This window comes from Panicum virgatum, chromosome 1K (assembly GCF_016808335.1).
Source record: "Panicum virgatum strain AP13 chromosome 1K, P.virgatum_v5, whole genome shotgun sequence".
Lineage (NCBI taxonomy): Eukaryota > Viridiplantae > Streptophyta > Magnoliopsida > Poales > Poaceae > Panicum > Panicum virgatum.
The window spans coordinates 9,325,315-9,342,523 of NC_053136.1; the positions used below are offsets into that span (position 1 = coordinate 9,325,315).

Here is a 17,209-nt window from a genome sequence, read left to right on the forward strand (position 1 = left end):
GATACAATCAGATCCCATCTGACACCGGGACTCGATCGGCTCTTTAAAGCCGATGCAAGAGTCGTCCCGGGGAGCCGACCACGGCTCGGACTTACGTTTACACGTGTCTTTGTATGCAGGAAACTGTTCGGAGCACGTCTGCACCCTCCTGATCGGGTATAGGTCAGGTGGCACGCCCGGTTTTCACACATCCTCCGGGCGTGTGACGGAATTGCGGGCCGTCGACGAGGGAGCAGTGCCTGCCAGCGCCCCAGCAACCTCCCGGCTCTTTGTGTTGCCCGTCGCTGCTCGCCGGTGGGTTTCGACTGACAACACATTCTGGCACGCCCGGTGGGACACTCGGCAACAACATCCACCGCAATGATGACCGGAGCTCAAGATCAAGAAGCCGCTCCCAAGCCCGTCACATATGATGAGCTTCCTCCTAAACACAAGAAGAAGTACAATGAGATCAAAGCTCTGCTGGAAGCCGATCTCATCGGCTCTTTTGAGAGGACTCGCAACCATGGCATCAAGTGGAAGGGGTTCTCACCAGAAGGCGCTCTGGACAATGTAGATCTGTCTGTATCATCTGAAGAACGCACCAGAGCCCCGCGTCAGGAGATGAACTACATGGTGGCCCATGCGCTTCATCGGCACTCTCAGAGCTTGATGAACGAACTCGAGCGCATTGCGCATCGCGTCATCCAGGAGATAATCAAGAACCAGTACTCTCCATCGGGGCCAATCCTGGGGAGTCACACAGAGGAAGCTGCACTGCATTCTAGGCCGCAACTGCCATTCTCGTTTGCAGCTCCCAGACCACACAGCTCGCCAATCTACGTCGTCCACAAGATCGGCGGTGATCCTGGAGAAGGCTAGTTCCTCACCGAGCCACCTAAGGAGATTCCGCACGGCTACACGTGCGCCTACATCCCTGACAGCGTCAGTCCAGCACGCTCGGTGCAGATGGACCCAGGAGCTCCTGGAGCAGACGCAGAAAAACAAGCGTGGCTGGCAAAGTACGCTACTGGGCCGAATGCTGAGCCATCGGCCCCAGGAGTTCTCAGTGTGGAGCAGGTCAGTGCAATACTCAGAGACCAGTTCGGCATCCTGCCCAAGAGGAAAGCGATCGGCTATTCCAAGCCGTATCCAAGCGACTATGACTTGATCCCACTGCCACCCAAGTATCGGCTTCCTGAGTTCACCAAGTTTAACGGGTCAGAGGGAGCCAGCTCCATCAAGCATGTGAGCCGATACTTAACGCAGCTTGGGATGATCTCAGTGTCGGATCCATTGAGGGTCCGGTTCTTCGGCCAATCCCTTACAGGCCCAGCTTTTGGATGGTATGCGTCACTAGCTCCGGATTCGATTCGGACTTGGAGGCAGCTTGAAGATCAATTCCATACCCGGTACCACACGGAAGCTGCAGAAGCTGGAATTGCCGACCTCGCCCAAGTCAGGCAGAAGCGAGGAGAGACTGTGTCAGAGTACATACAGCGCTTTAGGGAGGTCAAGAACTGATGCTACTCATCGCGCATCACAGAGAAGGAGGCAGTCGATCTGGCTGTCTTGGGACTCGCTAAGCCGATCAAGGATGCGGCTTTTCAGTTGGAGTTCATGTCTCTGGCGCACCTGGTGCAGAAGCTTACAGCATACGAGCATTACCATCCTGAGCTGTACCAGGACAAGTTCAAGCGCCATGTAAACATGGCACAAGCTGAGGAATCTGACGACTCTGGCGAAGAGCAAGAAGTAGCCGTGGCAGAGCGGACCCGGGGGGCAAATCCTGTCCCATGCAAGTGGATCAAGCAGCAGGGGCTTGTGAAGGGCTTTGACTTCGACGTAACCAAAACAGAACAGATATTTGACCTGCTCCTCAAAGAAAAATAGCTGAAGCTCCCAGAGAACCACGAGCTACCGATGCCACAAGAGCTGCGGGGGAGGCTGTACTGCAAATGGCACCACTCGTTCACTCATGCCACGGGTGAATGCAAGGAGCTGCGTCGACAGATCCAATCGGCTATCGAACAAGGCCGATTGATCCTGGCTCAACACACCATGAAGGTTGACACGAAGCCCTTCCCACTGGTTGACGTTGTGGAGCTGTCAGACTTCGGATCCGAAGGCCAGGATCTAGCATTCCAGATCAACTTGGTGGGACCTGTGCGCCGCCATAACAAGCAGAGGAGAGAGGCCGCTTCTGGCAAATGGCCGCAGGATAGACGCGAACTGGAACAGCAGCATGTGACCGAAGAACAAGTGTGTCACATCCGTAATCAGCTTCCAGCTTCTAATCGGCTTCTGGAAAAGTACCAGTACCAGTACAAGTTGCGCCGCCAATACGAATCGGAAGAGGACGAGTACGAGCACCGCTCAGGAAGGACACTGGGGAGACACCAGGCTATGCGCGACCACTGGCATTACCCGTTCTTCAGGTACTGTTGGAATTCCGGCATGAGCCGATTGCCTACTATAGATGATTGCTTGGAGTGCAGGCCTCGAGAACACCAGCAGGACGAGACATCAGTGTTCCGGCGCTTAGGGCCCGGAACACGTCATGATGACCGTGTGAGGAGGCCAACCAGGGGTGATTCCGAGCAAGAAGAAGACGAAGACAGGTACCATCGTCCACGGTGGTGTCCTGACGGGCTTAATCGCTCGCAGAAGCGCAGAGTGCAGCGCTTGCGCAATCTGAAAGAGGCAGAAACAAAGTATCTCGACGTGCTGAGGAAAGCGCGTCCGGATCTCGCGGAGCAAGTCAGGCGACCGCGAAGGGAGGAAAGGCGCCCTCCGAGAAAAGAGTGGCGCCCCAAGCAGACAAAAGCCGATGAGAAGCCATCGGCTGATGTGAACATGGTGTTCGTGCTCCCATCGGAGTTTCGAGCACCCCAACCGGAAGAATTGGCTATCGCACAGCTGGATCTGGGCCCACAACCAATCATCTTTGAGAAGCCCAAGGAGAAAAGCTACAAGCACCTAAAGGGATTGTATCTCAAGGGCTTCATCAATGGCAAGCCTATGAATAGGATGTTGGTCGACACTGGTGCCGCAGTCAACCTGATGCCTTATTCTGTGCTGCGCCGATTGGGTCATTCTTCTGCCGATCTGATCAAGACCAACGTGATGCTCAATGATTTCAACGGCTAGCCGTCGGAGGCAAATGACGTCCTCAATGTGGAGTTGACAGTTGGCCGCAAGACCATCCCAACCTCATTCTTCATCGTCAACAGTAAGAGTACGTACACAGTGCTGCTTGGGAGGAATTGGATTCACGCCAATTGTTGTGTTCCTTCCACAATGCACTAGTGTTTGGTTCAATGGGATGGCAACGAAGTGGAGGTGGTCCGTGCAGATGACTCCAGTGAGGTTTCGCTCGCAGACATGAATGCCTGGGACGCGGAGCGACAAGAGCCGATCTCAGGGATTGCGCTGGAAGACTGTGATCGGATCGAAGCGACAAAAAACGGATTGAGGCTGGTCTTATCCACTGGCCTCATAGAATAAACACATTCTGGTACCACTTCATGAATTCTATGGGATCATGCCCTGCAGTGGCCGATCTAAGCGATCGGCCCCAGCCGATGCGATGCCAGAAAAATAAAGTCAAAAGAAATAGTAGCAGAACAAATTTGCTGCATGGCTAACATCTGAGTCCGGGCCGATGGGCAGATCAGCCCCAAACACGGCCGATTTTAGCAATCGGCGGCAAAACGTCTGAATCCTATGGTTCATAGTGAATTGGGCACGGCCGATTGGAGAGCCGATCTCCTCCAATACATGAAGGATCCGGCTCGGGGGGCATAAGCGGAGATTTGGTGATGAAATATGGAGACCCATACAAAAATTTTCGTCCGGATGAAGAATTACCGCCGGTGCTGCTACAGCTTCTTCGCCATCGGCTACTTCCGCTCCTTCGCAGTTCTGGCCATCGACATTGGCTAGTTATGCTCCCGTGTGGGCGTGGGAATGTTTGATACATTAGCCGATCCATCCGGCCAACAGTACTTCTGCATCGTCATCGTCATCGGCTATTCCTGTCCCTGCGACACCATTGACATCGGCGAATGCGGCTCCTACGAGGTCAGGGCATTCGTCGCCTACGGACGGGTCCGTCTCACCCGACCCCTACGGATAGAGGGTCAGGGCATTCATCACATCAACCGGCTGATTCGGCTTCTATGCTCTTTCGATGCGATCAACATCGGTTACTTCATCCACGTCGACAAAGCATTTGAAGAGCTCTCTACGACGACGATGCGCATGAGGGTCGATGATCGGCATCGACTCTTTGCTTCGCACGCAGCCGATCGTATTGGGCCAGAATTAGTACAAGGAGGATAATGCATGTACGTCATACAACAGCTACTCCGGCTCCCTCGACAAAGAACGGAACTACAATTCACTGATCAGACTTCAGATCAATTTCTCCCCAAGGTCAGTATGTACTAGTTCTATTATATGTTGTTCTGGTCTACGGCAGGTTATGGTTGTTCGGCTTCCCAACAGTCGAAAGTTGTGATGAGAATGCATTGTGGCAAGTACGGACCTGACGAGATTTTAACCATCGGCTCATCAACAGCCGATTTGATTGGTAATATTCAAACCCACCATTGCATTATCATACAGTATATGCACTTGTCACTTGCACTAGCTTCCTTGTATGCTTAGTAGCTTCTACTTGTGTTTCGTGTATATATTTTGAGGTGTGGATGCTGGTGACCATGTGTAGTTAGGCTCATTTGAATATATTGAATATCTAATACCGAGCATGGCTTTTACCCTTTGAAAATTTGAAATATGGTCACCACTTTGCTTGGCTACTAGTATGTGTAGGCTGACTTTGCTTTTACTAGCTTGTACATGCCTGGTAGCTATATCCTGAATGATGTCCATACTGTGCTATAATGAAAAGATCCAGGTGGGTTTGTTTTGTCTCACTGATCTAGTTCGGGACTGCTTGCTATTGCACTTTAGCATGAACTTGGACTAGGCTGTGAATGACCAAAACCTTGCTTTAAGCTTCTAATGGTTCAATGGACCTAGGCTTAGCATTGGTTGGTAAGAAGTGGCCTGATAAGCAAATAACCCCTGGCACAGAACAAAAGGCTTGTTTGAGTTTCAAATGCAATATGTTTTAACCTGCAAGACCTGAGGGCATGAGTAATCAAGCTTGTTAAAAGATCCTTGTATTGGAAAAAGCTCACTGGTGTAGGTACTTGCTGGTTTTTGCTTGTCATGCTTTTATGTACTAGTTGGTTGGGCTAAGTGGTGATGCTTTTTATTTTGAAAATCTTAAAAATTGCCTGCTCATGTTCTAATATAGATATATTCTTTTGAGCTTTTCTATGCGGTGTCTTTATGCTATACCCTCACTGTATATACATGCTAGCACTTGTAAATGCTTTGAGACATACCTGGAAGCTCACACTCACCCTTTGCATGACATAGCATATTTTTGTGGGGGAAGAGATTTTTTGATGTTGGGTCGGCTTGCATGACTTTTGCCTAACTAAATATGATCCATCGGCTTTTAGCCGATTCACAATGATCTTTGTAGAGCCGGTCCGGCAAGTGATTGTTTTGCAGGTAATCCATGTAGCCCACATTATTATTTATTCGATGGAGAATCGACTACCTATTGAATATCTATGTCTTCACCAACTCCTGGCGATCAACGATCATCAAGAAGAGGCCAAGTATGTTGATGCTGATCTGATGAAGCTTGAGGATGATCCCGTAAGTCAGCGCCATCCATGGAATATGAAAACTAGGACCGGTCTGCAACAACATTGAGATTGGTCGAGGAAGGCGTGAGGCCGGTTCAAGCAATCGGTCACAAAGTCAGTTGGCTAATAGCCGATCTATCAGCTCGGGGGGCAAGACCATCAGTGGCATGAGAAGAAGATTTGAGGAGATGATGCTCTTATTTGGTTTACGGCTGGCGCTTAGAAGATTCTATCATATTTGGCCAAACTTGGGGGGCATGTGTTATCGCCAGAATTTGACCAGGATTGGTAGGCCAAATGTCAGAAAAAGCCCACGGTAAAGGAGTTCACTTAGCCAGGCTTATATCATAAGTTTGGCCAAATACAATGATAATTGGGCACTCAAGGGTCAAGCTGAGATGGGGTCACGGGCCTAATCCATGTTGAAGCCCAGTGTATTCGCGAGGCTGGTTCGGACTGCAGAAAGAGGCCGCACAAAAATGGACGCCCAGGCCACATATGGACTCCGTTTTGGATGTTCTAGATATGCATGGAAAGATAAGGAGATAAGCTTTCCAATACAACTGGAATCACGTCCAGATTCGCTCGGTGTTCACAGGAATTACCGAAACAATAGGACGACCAGAATCTGCCACAACTATACGGCATGTTTCGGCTGATATTTGGAAGCTTCATGAAGATTTGGGCCGGTGGAGGAAAGAGTCCAGATCGTATTATCTAATCTTAGAGTCTTTATTGAGTTGTAATCTACCGCTAGTTTTCGGTTACGAAAGAGTTTTGGGGTTGCCTTGCACGGCAAGAAGTTTTCGGACTATAAATATGTACCCATATGTTATTGAATAAAGATGACGGCATTCGTTTACACACGGCGGGTGTCTCCACCACAACAAACCTCGGCGCACCGCCACCCCTAACTCTAGGGTTTCATCCAAGTAAGCGCCATGCTGCCCTGATCGCTTCGCGTGATCAGGGCAGCATTGTTCTTGCTTTTACCTTGGTATTACTCGTACTGAAGCGTTTTTGATGGCGAGTAGTACTAGTTATCCTGATGTTCGTAGCATGACTTTTAGTAGATCTGTCGTGCTTTGTTGCTTATTGTCTACGAATATCATGTTGTCTTTACGCGACCATGTTATCATCTTATACTAGCTCTTGTTGCATAGAGTTAGCTGCGTAAAGGCAACACCCTACTTCTTTTATGTTTAGTAGATCTGATCTGTTATGGTTTGCTCTTATCTTAAGAGTTGGCGTAATATCTGCTAGGTTAGGCCTTGCAAACGGATTGGATGATCCGGTGGTGTAATAGATGCTTTATCTTAGCCCAGATAGGGATTATTCCGGGAATCGGCTCTTGCTAGTTCTTAGGCCTTTGTTTTGGGTTGTGGTTTAGTTATCTGTTATGTTCGCTAGGCCTAGTCACGTGTAGGATGTTCCGATCTAGCAGTGAAGCTGTTACTATCGTGGATTAGATCAATTAGATTTAATTGAAGCAGTTTTATAGTTATTTGCTTTATTTACTATATCTGGATACAATCAGATCCCATCTGACACCGGGACTCGATCGGCTCTTTAAAGCCGATGCAAGAGTCGTCCCGGGGAGCCGACCACGGCTCGGACTTACGTTTACACGTGTCTTTGTATGCAGGAAACTGTTCGGAGCACGTCTGCACCCTCCTGATCGGGTATAGGTCAGGTGGCACGCCCGGTTTTCACACATCCTCCGGGCGTGTGACGGAATTGCGGGCCGTCGACGAGGGAGCAGTGCCTGCCAGCGCCCCAGCAACCTCCCGGCTCTTCGTGTTGCCCGTCGCTGCTCGCCGGTGGGTTTCGACTGACAACAGGATCACAACAGTTCACCGGAGCAGGGCCTTCTTCGTATCACCCTATGCCGCCACCATGAGAATATGAAGGAGCTTCTTCCTATCCACCACCACCACCACCGTCAACACAGGGTACGTACAATAATTTGTACGGAATTGCATTCACCTATTGAATGTTGCTTAAAAAAATTGGTGATCTGTAGGGTGGTCTCGAGACAACGACGAGGCCAATTTCGACGACTTTACACGGTTGTTTGCTACGCCTACCCAGGACAATGATCCCAGCTTGCATACACCTGTGGCTCTGTTACGCCGTCCTGCCAGAGATGTGAGGCCACCGGACTGTCATAGCTACTCTACAGATCACGTACACGCACAATGTAAGAGAGGTCGGCATGACAGGGGTGGTTAGTTGTTGCCACTTGTTTCTCTATTGTCATTATGGACCTGTCGTCTTGGTTTTCATATTCCGTACTCAAACTTCGTCTATGCTATCTTGCAATGCAAGCACATTTTTGCAGTACTAATGAACTGTTAGACCATGATATGGTGTATAAATAGTGTTACGACGAACCGCGTATTTTTTCCTGGAACTTTTGAACCAAATGAGGGGGGCAGCCCAAATGAGGGGGCAGCCCTTTTAGAAGGGAATGAGAGGTGGTCGCCCCGCAGCCGGGCGACTAGATTTAGCTGCCCCGTTGCCGGGTGGCCTGGGGGGCCGGCCGCCCCGCTGCCGGGTGACCGGACGCAAATTTTCCGCGAAACTTTTTGCAGAAAAGCCCCTGCCGCCCGGCAGCCGGGCGGCCGGGGTATATTCCTGTAAATTTTGAAAACAAAAATATATTTTTGTAAAAAATAAAATTGAAAAATATAAAAATAAAAAACGCCCCATCTGCGTTCCAGCAAGCCAGGCTAGAGGACTACTTTTGCATTCCGCAAGCCAGGCTAACGAGATGTCAAGACAACCAAACATATAAGCCTAGTTAGAGGCCCATAGGAATAACGCGTTTTTTTCATTTTTATATTTAAAAAAAACAAAATTTCAAAAATATATGCCGAATAGGGAAATTTTCAAAAATGGGTGCCTGTTGCCCCCTAATGGGCTACAGGGTGCCTATCGCCTATCCAGTGGGCGACATGACCTAAATGTAAAAAAAATTTACATTTAGGTCCTGGCGCCCAGGGCGCATTAAACAGTGAACTTGTAAAATCGATATAAAATCGTAGAAAAATAAAAAAAATACAAACTCAACTGTTATGGATTCTATGAAATAAGATCTACAACTTTTGTTACATAAAGTTTTTCATTTGATCAATGTATCTTGCTCTATTTTAAATACCATTTTAATGCACTTTTATTTAAATCTCAAGATCCATCCTTTGAATGTATGTCATCTTTAGCCAGAGTGTTGCATATGGTGAGAATAGACTTGTACAAAATTGGTAGGCCCATAAAACATTTCTAGTATAAGTTTTTAAATTAGATCTTGCAATATGTCTAGTTTAAATGTGTTATTTATCTATGCTGCTATACTGAGTATTAGAAGCCATAACTTTTACAGTACCATTATTTTATTTCCCAAGAGATATAAAAAAAGTTTGGTAAATTTTAGATAAGCACAACTAGACCAAATGAATTATTTTAGATTTTTCTAGGTACAAGAACTATTTTTCTTGATTTAGATACATTGATCAAATGAAAAACTTTATGTAACAAAAGTTGTAGATCTTATTTCATAGAATCCAGAACAGTTAATTTTGTATTTTTCCGATTTTTCTATAATTTTATATCGATTTTATAAGTTCACTGTTTAATGGGCCCCTGGTCACCAGGACCTAAATGTAAATTTTTTTTACATTTAGGTCCTGTCGCCCATTGGATGGGGCGACAGGCACCCTGTCGCCCATTAGGGGGCGATAGGCACCCATTTTTGAAAATTTCTCTATTCGACATATATTTTTGAATTTTTTTTTTAAATATAAAAATAAAAAAAAGGCCTAGGAATCACCGCCCAAGACGGTGAGAACTGTAAGCGTGAGCCCAGCCCAGCCCAGCCCAGCCCACTCTATGCTAATCTTTGTGCACGCGTGCATTCAGCCCAGCCCAGCCCAAGCCATTGCTCCCCTCGTGAGCGAAACGGACGGCGGCGATTGGCTGGGCGGCGAGGGGACGCGCCGATCCGTGATTTCTCCGCATCAGATCCGACAGCCTGCTCCCCTCCCTCCTCCCGTTTCCTCTCTCCCCTCCCCACCCGGTCGTCGTCGTCGCGGCGCGAGCGAGCGGGCGAGACAGAGCGAGAGCGGGGAAAACCCAAAACCCTAGCGCCCCGTCCCCGCCGGCCGCGAGCGGGGAGATGGCGGTGGATGAGGTCACCTCGGTCTACGTCGGCGGCCTTCCCTACGAGGCCAACGAGGACATGCTCCGCAACGCCTTCGAGTACTACGGCACCATCGTCTCCGTCAAGGTCCCGCCCCGCTCCTCCCCCCTTTCCTCCCCTTCTGGTTAGCTCCCGCGCTTGCTCTCTCGAAGGATTTGCGGGGGCGCTGATGGGTCACTTCGGTGGAGTGAGGCCTGCGGCGGCGGACGGTGATATGTTTTTGGAGCGTGGCGGAAAAGCGGGCTGATTTTATTTTTAATAAGGGTTTCTTCTGCCACTGCTCTGGTGAAAATTTTCAGACTTTCAGTTGGGTGATTGCGGTAGTTTTTTCTCGGGAAAGGTTCCTTTTGCTTTTGTTTTTGTGTTTCTTTAGTGGTATCTTGTGGGATGATGACAATTATTTGCAGATGTTAGTGCATTATGTAGGCGGTAAGAGGGTTGTCATTCTATTCATTCTGGAGTGAGGGATCTCGGGAGCTGGCGCAGTTCATGTTCTCCTTTGAGAAAAATGAGAACCCAAAGGAGAAAGGAGGAGTTAGTGTCCGGCTTCTCAGTTTTGGTGGCTAAACTCATTTAAAGCCAAGATGAATTGGGGAGCGTAGAATTGTTCTGCTGGGGTTCAGATTTGTCAGTTTTAGTGGTTGTGGTATTTATTTACACCCCGGACCTTTGTTTTTCTTTTGGATGCTTATTTCCCCTTTGTTATTAGTTCACTCCATTCCTGGGGGAATTAGGGATTACAAAGTCCAAACTGCTCCGAGTGGATCTCGAAGGTCAAGTCATGAATTCGAGGTCATTATGGTTTATTCTTGACTGCCTTTGCTTCTTTTCAACTGAGTGGGGTATGAAGATGGCATCATCATTCTTGGACCTTTATCTGGAGTACATGGGTTGCAAATGTGGACTGAATTGCCAATGTGAACCACATACAGAAAGACAAAAGCAATATAATTTAATTTTGTTTTGCTTGTTTGCTAGTACTCCCTCTGTTCTAAATTATTGTCCATTTTTGCTTTTCTAGATACATAGTTTTTACTATGTATTTATACAGCGTATATCTTGGTGCATAGCAAAATCTATGTACCTAGAAAAGCCAAAATGACTTATAATTTGGAACAGCGGGAGTATGATTTAGCAGTCGAGGCTATGGTTTTTTCTTGAGGCGGTTCCTTCTGATGTAACCAACTGTTTTTGAGCTGTTTTGAGATTATTACACAACATTTTTCCTAATTAATTCGTGCATTCCAGGTGATAAATGATCATTCTGTCAAAGGCAAGTGTTATGGTTTTGTTACTTTCACTCACCCCAAAGCTGCGGAGGATGCAATTGCAAGCATGGATGGCAAGGTATCCGTCCTGTTTAGAACTTACTTAGCGCCTTACTTTCATCTTGTATTCAATGCTTATTTTTGTTTGCAACAGAGAATAGGCAATCGCGTTGTTAGAGTAAATGAAGTGCGCACAAGAGGTCCCCGAGATTTTGGTCGCGATGGTTTTAGACGAGATCCTAGAAGGTATGGTAGAGATCCATACTGGGACAGAAGGGATAGAGAACGGAGCTATGATCGCGAAAGAGATCCCTACCATGAAAGGGATAGTGATCGATCTCGTGAGCATGACAGAGACAAAGATTATGAGCATGGTGGCTTCAATCGAGACATTGATTATCCCATGGATCGTGATCATGAAGTAGACGAGAGGCGTCCTAGAGAGCATGATCGTGCACTAGAAATACATAATATGGATTCAGATGATGACAGAGACAAGGAGCACGGGTCAAGAAAAAGATTCAGGTGCCATTTTGATTTTACTTTTCCTTTGGAGTTATGTTTATATTTATATTGATAACAATGACATAAGTCTCAAATGATTTAATGAAAACATCATATACGATATATATCATTTAAGAAAGTGCTTACAGTGTGTTCAATTGTTGTTTTTGAGCTATCTGAAATTAATATGCAGCAACATCTCTTGGTCCTTAACCTGGGTTTCGCATTTGAGTACTTCGGAACATGATCCTTGATGAATATGGCTGTAGCCATGCTGTCTAGTTAGATTAATAAGAAAAGATTATTTTCACTTTAGAGAATTTTGAACATCCAATTTCAATGATATCAATATGTTGCCATGCATTAATTTCTCTGACTCTCTCTATACACTCAAAATATTTTAAGTTATTGACAATGTAATGGATCACCTGCCTGTACAATTAGATTGCTGAGCAGTTTTTGATGAATGAAATATTATTTTGCCCTAATGTGCAAAATACTTTTATGCTGACTAGTGACTTTGCAGACATGCACTTGTATACAGCATCATTATAAGTAACTGGGTTCATTGCATTTTGACCCTCAAAGAGCATCTTCCTAATCTGTTGCATTCTTCTGTTTTTAATAAAGTTTTTGTTGACTGGCAGGCTGCATGATTTATAACCTCACTGTGAAGTTTTTTTTACAGCATTATTTGTTAACCAAAATTTGCTTACATGTCCAGTTATAATACAACGCTGCGCCATACTGAAGTATTTCTTAGATAACCTATAATATTTTGAAGACCGAGGCATTTACTTTCTAGTATATTCTATGCAGCCGTGCAAAAGGTCGTGATAGCAGAGATTTATCGAGTTCCAGTGATGGTCTTCAAAATGATGTAAACATCTTTATTCTGTGCTCTTCTGAATGGCTGTTTGTAAACAGGCTTTACTGACTGTTGATCTTAATTCCTCCTTGTTTGGGTAGCAGGAAAAGAATCACTTGGACAAGGCCATTCAGATGCGCGAGGACCTTGAAAATGAGGTAGTCCATCTTATTAAAGATCTTGTGCTGTATTAGTTTGATCTGGCCACTATCAAACCAATTTTTACCCTATCATATCTGAGGGTGCCTGTAAAACTATGATGAATTTCTTTCTTCTTCATAATCTGTCCATTCAAGCAAACTTGCCCACATTGCTTTGGGAAAAAAATACAAGATGAATTTGAGCTAAATATGAAAACCATGTTAAAACTAATATGGAAGTTTTGAGAGTTCACCAAGACTTGTGGATGTAGATGCAAGGATGTTTGAGCCCTTGCAGAATTTTAAAACTTAATCTCATTGCCAAAATATAGATACTTATTTAATGCTGCAGTCCATTTAATATTCATCTTTTGCTTTTAGATTTTGGTTGACAGAATTGATAGTATTTAGCTTGTCTTCATTTGACTAGCAAATATGTCCGTGCGTTTCCACGGTCGAAGACCCCGTAGGTTGTAAATACTGTCTGATTTTTTTCTCTGCGATGTGTTCTCTTTGACACAGATTTTGTCGTGTTTTGACATTCTCATTATATTTTAGCCCATTTTGATTACAATAGTGTTGTTTGGTTCTCACTATATATGCTTTGGGTCCCGGTGATACATGTTGGACCAAACCAAAATTTTTGATGGAAACATTACATGCTTTAGAAATAGGTAAAGATATACTGCTTTTCTGGAATTCTGTAGATGACTAACCAAGCATTATTCATGGAACACATGGAACTTGTTTACTAAGAAAAATCAAAATCAGTTGCCTGATTTATAATTATCATGGTATCCTTTTGACGGCGAAGCACAGTGGGTGTAGGACTCATGGTAAGAGTGACATACTCAGATTTATTTAGTTTTGTGCATTCTTAGTCACTCTTGAGATGACCCACGAAGCCCATCAGTACTTCAGTTCAATGATTTAAATGCCTTGCATTTTATATTGTGAAACGAGTTTGAATGTTGTAGTTTTGCAGGTTCACCAGATGAAAGATAAAATTGCAGCAAAAGAACAGCACATTGCCGACTTGCAGAAGAAAGCTCAGGTTTTATGGATTTTTTATGGATTTTGTTGTCATCATTTGCCCTGTTGTTATTTGAGAGCCACTGCTTGGCCATCTTTAGTACAAATTTTGATGATAAGTCATGAAATGTTTTTCGTGTAAAACTGCAGAAATTAGAGGATGAACTGGTTGCTGCACGCAAAGTCTCTTCAGAACGACAATTAGCTGTTACAGATGTACTTGCTCTTCACTTATTGGCTGCTTATCTATGTAAATCTGTAGGTGTAGAACTGCAGTAATTTGTCTGATGAAATCATTATATGCAGTTGTACAAACATTTTCTCCAACTTCAAGACTACAATGACAGAGTCAAGACGGCCGAACAGAGGCTTCAGGTTGTTTTCTCAACATTGTTTTTTTCTTTTATTTCCTTCTATGTATTCATGTCGCCATGAGATCACCATCTGTAGCACTTGGTCTTGTTCCCAGAAAAAAAATGTATCACCGACCATTTTGGTTCTGTACGAAGTGATATACTAATGCCTCTGTTTCATATCAGTCTCTTGTCAATGCTGCGATGGTCGAGCTTGACATGGCCGAAGATGCTACAACCAGAGACGGCTCGATGTATGAGAATGGCGTGGTTTGAACTTCTGGGCGCCGCCAGACTGTATGGTTTTTCAGTAACTAATTTATTAGACTTTTTAGCTTGTTGCTATAATGCTATGTAATAGAACTGTGTGGAAAGTATCGAGCAATGTTATGTAAAGGATCAGTAAACGAGTGGCTGCTCATTTTCTTCTATTATGGTCCAGACTTCTCTTTCAAGCTGAATTTATTAGCCGGCCTGACTATTGCTGATACGGTAAGCTCAGCCCGTGATATGTCAACAAGTTCAGTTGTGCAAGCTTGACTTTTGAAATTGTCCGTCAACTGTATCTTGGGCGATGAACCGATTGTGAGGGTTGTGGCTAAGCTTGCAGTTTTCGCAACTGATTGCTTTTTTGTTCGACTGGGGCGCACTACTGGCGTACGATATGTCTGTGACCACGGTACCCGTATGCCTGAGCTGTGTGCATAGCGTTTCCGTTTCACGTGGACGTGGTTATTTGTATTGACATACAAAAGAAACTATACGCATCTATAATTTCTGTATACGTGTTGATGTTGTGACGTTTGGTACCGTGGCATTTCTGTATTTTTTTTTGTGAAGGTTAAGCCGAGAATGGAAGGAGTGCTCTTCGTAGAGAGGTAAATCCTGACGAAAGCTGTGGAGTGCCAAAGGTAACGTATTAAAGCCCAAGACGTCTCGGCCTATCCCATGCATATATTTCTTTTTTTTAGAAACACAATATAGCATACGCTCACAAACGTATGCACACTCATCCTTATGAATGTGTATGCAACTCTATCCTAATAAACATTTTTGACAGATTGAGTTGGTAAATCATCGAGATTGACAAAGTCATTGTTGGCACCTGCTATTAACGGACATGTCGTCTACCACTGAAAAAGAATAGCCCAGATTAAATTTTAGAATAAATCTAGAAAAATGCAAAGCGCCGGTGCCGAATCGAAAACTCAAACCCTGTAACAGGCAGATGACACCACAAAGAATCTTAACAGCCAAGCTACGCTCAGTTCTGCAGCTGTGAGCTGAAAAGCACAGTTGTTCGGCTGCAGCCTGCACGTAAGCTAGCTGTAGTCTACTATTGCCAGGATGCAAATACTGTAGTGGCTGGCTGTAGGTCCTGTAGAGATAGCTGCAGCACAGCAGCAGCCATCACTACCGAGCTACTGTGCATTAATAATTCGTTTTTGAGGTCTGAATTTTTCAGCCGGCCTGATTAGGCTATCTCCAACTATTCCCCCATCCAACTCCCACCAAACGTACTATTTACTGTATTTTACTACCTCCCTCCAAAAGATTTCTCCCCCTATAACTCCTTCTCTCCAACCATTCCCTCATATCTATTCCCTCTATATACTATCACTCATTAACTAACTATTTATTTATCGTTTTTGAATTTAAAAAAATCATACAGTATTTGTACTGTCATAATACGTATTATCATCATGTTACGGGACTCAAACAAGATTAATATCATGAAGAAACGATGTGATTAGAATATAGAGAGAGTTGAAACCCACTCTATATATAGGGGGAGTTTCAACTCCCCTCATATATAGGGGGAGCTTTGGGAGGAACCGTTGGAGGAAATTTCCCCCCAAAACTCCCCTGTGGGGGGCGGTTTACAAGGCTCTGTTGGAGCAAACCTTACTGCCGATACCGCAAACTCTACGCCCGTGACATGTCAACCAGTTCAGTTGTGCAAGCTTGACTTCTGAAGTGCTTCGGTGCTTCCATTCTCCTTGTTGAAAGCCCGGCTTTTTTGATACTTATCGCAATGTTTCCAACAAGGATGCGCTACCGGCGTACGGAGTACGACAAGTCTGTTGCTATAGAACCCGCATGCCTGAGCTGTACGCTGAGCATTTTCCGTTCTATTACATGGTTATCTGCATTACGCATCCGAATGCCGGAGTACTTATATTAGAGGTTTTTAGCGGTATATAGTATAGAGGAAATCTAATTCAGTAGTAAAGATACGTTTATAATTATCTTTCAGTATAAATGAAAACGAATATATGAAATTAGAAAGATAGTTCAAATAAAATGAGTCTTGATGTCATCGATATTTAGTAAGATACTGCTACTGAACTTTTAGTAATATACAATTAATCTGAACCATCGGATGTTTCTATACTAATCTCAAACGCTACTCCCTCCGTAAAAAAATAAGTCACTCTAGGATTCAAAATTTGTCCAAAAAACAAGTCATCTTATCCTATTTAGAAAGTGCATGGACACACAAGAATCAATTAGTGCCAAATATGAGTAATAAATAAAGGCAAATATGATCATTTTACCTTCTTATTATATTGTCATAAAAATTTAGGATGATTTATTTCTTGGGACGGAGAAAATAGTATAGACTAAGAGCATCTACAATAGTTTCTAATCTTTCTTCCTAAATCTTGTTGTTTGCCAACTCCCCAAATAGGTATTGGGAGGAAAAAAAAGAGAGTCAATCTCCAAGAGTTCCACATTTTTACTCAAAAAAATGAGAAGTTGGGGCCCACAAGTATTATTCCACGAGAAACTTTCATGGCTGGCGGACATGAGTTTTTTGCAAGTCAGATTGCCAGCAATTTAAGACACAAGAGAGCTTGGAGTTTGAAGGGAAATAAAAAAGATGACGAGGAGATTCCGTTTTACCTCTTACTTGTGCCGGTGATGCACCGTGGCGCCCGGAATCGGTGCAAGAAGAAGTGATGATGGTATGGTTTTGTGTCGAAGCAGACCTGGTGACAATGGTGACAATGCAGGGGCTCGGCGCGCGATAGGCGACGTGCTGGACTGCGCAGGGAGGGTGAGCGCGAGCAGTAGGTGGTGCGGGGCTTGCGGCGCTCAAAGGCGGATCAGTAGCGATGGAGGCGTGCATATATT

General features: G+C 44.9%; 1 protein-coding gene across 2 annotated transcripts; it reads left to right on the plus strand.

Annotated features, from left to right (window-relative positions):
• The first annotated feature begins 9,723 nt into the window (after positions 1-9,723).
• Positions 9,724-14,605, plus strand: LOC120686237 (serine/threonine-protein kinase fray2-like). 2 transcript variants are annotated; one of them, XM_039968446.1, is made up of 9 exons: positions 9,724-9,993; positions 11,155-11,253; positions 11,329-11,699; positions 12,498-12,558; positions 12,648-12,704; positions 13,672-13,740; positions 13,869-13,934; positions 14,025-14,093; positions 14,258-14,605. In XM_039968446.1, the coding sequence occupies exons 1-9, from the start codon at positions 9,883-9,885 to the stop codon at positions 14,345-14,347; spliced, it is 993 nt and encodes a 330-aa protein (XP_039824380.1). In that variant the 5' UTR covers positions 9,724-9,882; the 3' UTR covers positions 14,348-14,605. The 2 variants fall into 2 exon arrangements, with proteins under 2 accessions (XP_039824380.1, XP_039824438.1); XM_039968504.1 differs by having other exon boundaries at positions 9,725-9,993; positions 12,651-12,704.
• Positions 14,606-17,209: the final 2,604 nt, after the last annotated feature.